Genomic DNA, 4,649 nt, shown 5'->3' with positions numbered 1-4,649 from the left:
ATATAGGGGGACATGTTAACCTGTGAAGTACAGTAAGTCTGGGCTATGGGGAGCATGAGGGCTGGAAAGTACATGATCAAGAACCTATCTTGAAGAGGTGGATATGTTTCAAGAATTAGTAGCATGAGTGAGCTGATGCCTCAGACTCCTGGCTTATACTCTGTTGGCTTTCTGGGGTTTCACTTCTAAAACACAACCCTAAAGATAAAACCCAAAATTTCAAGGCAGTGGTTATGAAGCATTCAATGCAAAGGTTGGGCTCTTCTGGGTGTGGAGCCTTGTGTGACTGCACTGGATATATGCACAGGGAATTGGCTTGTGCATATGAAGGAGACTGCTAAACCTCATCAGGTAACATAAGGGCAGGACTGAAGTGAAACCAGAGGAGGAAAACTCATTTCACATACACTGTGAAAAATACAGAGCACATAGACCTCCAGGTCATCTCGCCCAAAGCTAGACTAACAAATAGACATCTTTACACACCTCATCCCAAGCAGGTAAATGGTCCAGAAGCTACAGTATGTATAAATGAACTCAAAGTGTATTCTTAAGCATTCATTTGATCTTTATTCCAAAACTAACAATGTATAATGCTTTCAGATATTCAAGGCTAAAGCTTTTTACATTTTTATTTTTCATGAAGGTGGGGCAATCTCAGAGCTTTCAAAGGAAAAAAAAATGTCACTAGTTTCCTTTGCCCAAACGCAGCTTCTTTTTCCAGTCTTATACAAAGAACTTTCTGTTGGGATTAGCACCAAACAGACATCTACGTATTTCTGGCATTTTTTGCTCAGATAAGAATTCCAGTCGGCTTTTCGGCTTTCCAAGGTGTTTGAAACCTTTATTTTCTGATTGTTGCTGTAGACTTCCACACCTCCAAGTGAACTCGCAGGCAAGAATGTTTCTTGATCAATCTTGATCTCCACCTGTTTCTGGGAGATCATCACATAATCAGGGATGGCCTTTTGCACAGCAGCATCTACCAGAAGGCTATCCTGGGGCCTGCAGCGCACAATCATCACGGGTTCCAGCAGGCGAAGTAACGCTTGGAGCACTAGCTTATCCAGCAGCTCCTGGTAGACTTTTAGATCCACCACCATTCTACTGAGCCTCATCTTTGCCTCCTCGAGTAACTCTGCGATGAGATCATCTCGGGCCGCCAGGACTTTCAGCCTTGCCTGATTCCTCAAGGTGGACAACTGAATTTTCTTCTGCTGCTCTATCTGCTTTTCCTTCTTCTCATAATAATCCATAATCTTCAGTCGTTGGGTTTGCACAAGATGTCCTTTTTCAATATTGAACTCTTCCTCCGATTTGGCATCTATTTCTTCTGCCTTTTCATTAGCTTCCTGTTCAATGAAAGCCATCATGTGCTTAATCTGCTTCTGCACATCATTGTCATTTAGGGCCATGGTTGCTCTTATAAAGGGAGGTAGAGAGAGAGCTGGTGAAGTCTGGTTTCTTTAAGGCAGAGTTTCAAGAGCTTCCTTGAAATTCTACTTCCTCACTACGGAGTACACAAAAGGAGGAAAGAGAAGTCATAAAGGAAGAAGTGTCACGGAGACCAGCTAGACAGCCCTCATTTTACAGATGAGGAAACTGAAGGCTAGAGAGGGGAAACATTGTCCATGTTTGTGCCCTAGAAGAACAGAAGCTTCAACCTTTGTTCCATCCCTCTTATACTCATTGTCCTTTTGTCATTAAATAATAATAGGAAATCCTGTCAAATCTAGTCCAGAAGTTCCTCAAGATTTAAGACTCAGAAACTCAATGGAATTGAGCTACCAAATCCATACCTAAGTAGCAAGAATAGATACATTTGGAGTTGGGGAAGACTAAAGAGCATCATAAGAAATCAAACAAAATTCAATCCTGTAGCCTGGTGCTAGTGGCCACCCAGGAGGCTGGGATCTAAGAATAACCGTTGAAACCAGCCAGGGCCAAAAAAGACTCCTATCTCCAATTAACTACCAAAAATCTGGAAATGGAGCTGCAGCTCACCCAAGTGGTAAAGAACCAGCCTGAAGCAAAAAATCTCAGGGACAATACCCAGGCCCTGAGTTCAAGCCCCATACTCACACACACACACACTCACACACACACACACACACACACAAATACACACACACATACAGGGGAGCTGGGTGATTCTGCTGGTCACCAGCTTTGGGAGCCACGATGGAAGAAAGTAGAGGGAGGACAAGCCCCAAGTTATGTGTGGAGGCAAGGGCACACCAGACCAACCTTTATCAGTACTCTGCCAAGGCTGCCTTTGCCGTGGCGCCGGGAGTCTCAGGCAGAATGTAGAACTTGGAACACACATTGGAACCTGGCACTGTCACTTCCTTCTTTGCACAGACGACCCTCACAGTCTGACCAGGCAGCCTGAATCCACAGGGCCAGGCTGTCACCAGGGATAGCTGGCCAAGTCTGCCTGGAGGAAGCCAAGAGGGATTTCCTTGGCACCTAGGCCATGGCCAGGACTTATCCTTACACACTCAGAATCTCAATTAATTTGGCACATAGCAAGCTCCACTCCGGGGTGGGCTTGTCTTTAACAAACACGTGTGTAGACTTGGACAGCCAATTTATTAATTTACTAAGGAAAAATACAGTTGGCATGCTGGCAGTTCGTGGCCTTCTTCTCCTGAATGTGATTTGTCTGAAGAGCCAAATCCAAACGTTTGCCAATAAGAAAGCAGCACAGTTCCATTTCACCAGAGGTCTTTTAAGAGCCCCCTCCCTCCAGAGGGGCTCTGCGCCCCTGCACATGAGAGAAACACCTCTCTATGCCCCGACAGGGTATAAGTGGCACAGCCAGCTTCCAGCTGCAGTCAGACTGCCAGAATACCCTGATCTGCACTGGCCATTTGCATGACTTTGGAAAAGAAACTCACCCTTCAAAACCTCAGTTTCCTCATCTGTATAATGAGGTTGAATATATATCATAGTGTTCTTGTGTGCCTTGAATGAAAGAAAACCTGGGGCTGATAACTCATGCCTGCAATCTTAGCTACTCAAGAGGAAGGGATGGGGAAGAAGTTGGTTGGCAGCCAGCCCAGGAAAGAAACAATTCATAAGACCCCTTATCAACCAATAGCTGGGTATAGTGCCACATGTCTATCATACTAGCTACATGGAAGACAGACTAGGAGAGTCACAGTTCCAGGACAGTCTGGGCAGAAAAGTGTAGAAGACTCCATATAAAGAGTTGGGCATGGTGGTACATGGCTGTCAGCTCAGCCCCTGTAGGATATGAAAAATAGGAAGATTTCAGTCTAGGTGTACACCTGAGCAGGCAGTAAGACCCTATCTCACAAACAACCAGCACAGAAAACGTGGAGGCATGGCTCAGCAGTAAAACCACTTGCAAAGTAAGGGTGAGGCCCTGAGTTCAAACCCCAATACTTTCTAAAACATTTTTTAAAAAAATAATAAAAGAAGCTAATCATAATAAAAGAGCTTAATGTTTAGCACAGTATTAGATATATAACCAACTATGATAGGCACACAGTCTTCATGGTTAGTTGTTGTTATCAAACCTCTACTTCTATTATTATTATCTGCAGCTATTATTGTTATCTGGGCTCATTCTTTACCACATTCCCTCTTTGTATGTCCAGAATACCTAGGACTTACTTGATTTCCACTCACTACAGTGTGAACACATCCTTCTCTAGCCTGTTATTAACCCTAGTAGCCCTGCCTTACACACACACACACACACACATACCAGTACTTCATGGCATTCTTGCCCACAGTTTGAGGCACAGCCACAACCTTGGCAATGGTGAGAGATGTTCCTGAATTCCAGGGCTTTGGAGGTGGGAGTGAGGTAGGGTTATTTCATATCCCCTGTCCCAGATTCTGCAGTTTAGAGTTCTCATGACCCACCTTGTAACCCTGCTTCTAAACTACTTACTAGTACTATGACTTGGCAGCAGGGTGGAGCAGGTTAAAGACCAAGGCTCCAGTGAATGTCTCTGCAGGAATGCGGGTGCCTGTACAGTATAATGTGTTTAGCAGATGTGACTTTCAGGCTGTCTGGGATGGGGATTGTGGGCTCACATGGGCCTGTGGTTTGAGCAAAACAAAACCAAGAATGCTTTGTCTTCCATCTCATGAGGGCTCAGACTCCTTCACTCTTTGGAGGCAGGGTTGTCTGGACGTAGCATCCTCTTTGCCTGTGACTGGGGCTGGGGCTGCATGCAAGACCTTCCAAGCCAGACTTACCTCCTATCTTCTGTACAATACCAGGGCTTTTTCCTTGTTCCCCATACACATCAACCCAGCCCAACTTAACGTTTACTCACACTGTTCTCTCTCCTAAAATAGCTTGCTCTGCTACATCCCACCCTTATTTTTCAAGCATAGTTTAAGCCCAACTGCCTCTTACGCCTCTGGACCCTCTCAAAACAATGACAGCATGGCCTGTTTCCCAGATACCATTTAGAGCTGGGTCCAGAGTCCTTTGTTGCTCCAAGTGGTTTTGCTTTCTTTGGGACACACCTTGAAAACAGGATCTCCTTCTGCAATAGGGGCCAGTAGGCAAATGTAGTTGATCGGATTGAAGACTTGGGGATGAATCTCTCTCTCTCTCTCTCTCTCTCTCTCTAGCATTTTTTTATGTCTGAGGGCTCTTTCTC

General features: G+C 45.0%; 1 protein-coding gene across 1 annotated transcript; it reads right to left on the bottom strand.

Annotated features, from left to right (window-relative positions):
- Window positions 1–726: 726 nt before the first annotated feature.
- On the bottom strand, window positions 727–1,415 carry Atp6v1e2 (ATPase H+ transporting V1 subunit E2). Its single transcript, XM_042675552.1, is given in 2 exon segments — window positions 727–822; window positions 825–1,415. Coding segments are annotated over 2 exon segments (687 nt in total).
- Window positions 1,416–4,649: the final 3,234 nt, after the last annotated feature.

Source organism: Dipodomys spectabilis, unplaced genomic scaffold (assembly GCF_019054845.1).
Source record: "Dipodomys spectabilis isolate Male_0828 unplaced genomic scaffold, ASM1905484v1 ptg000026l, whole genome shotgun sequence".
NCBI lineage: Eukaryota > Metazoa > Chordata > Mammalia > Rodentia > Heteromyidae > Dipodomys > Dipodomys spectabilis.
This window is presented reverse-complemented; position numbering and strand designations above follow the sequence as displayed.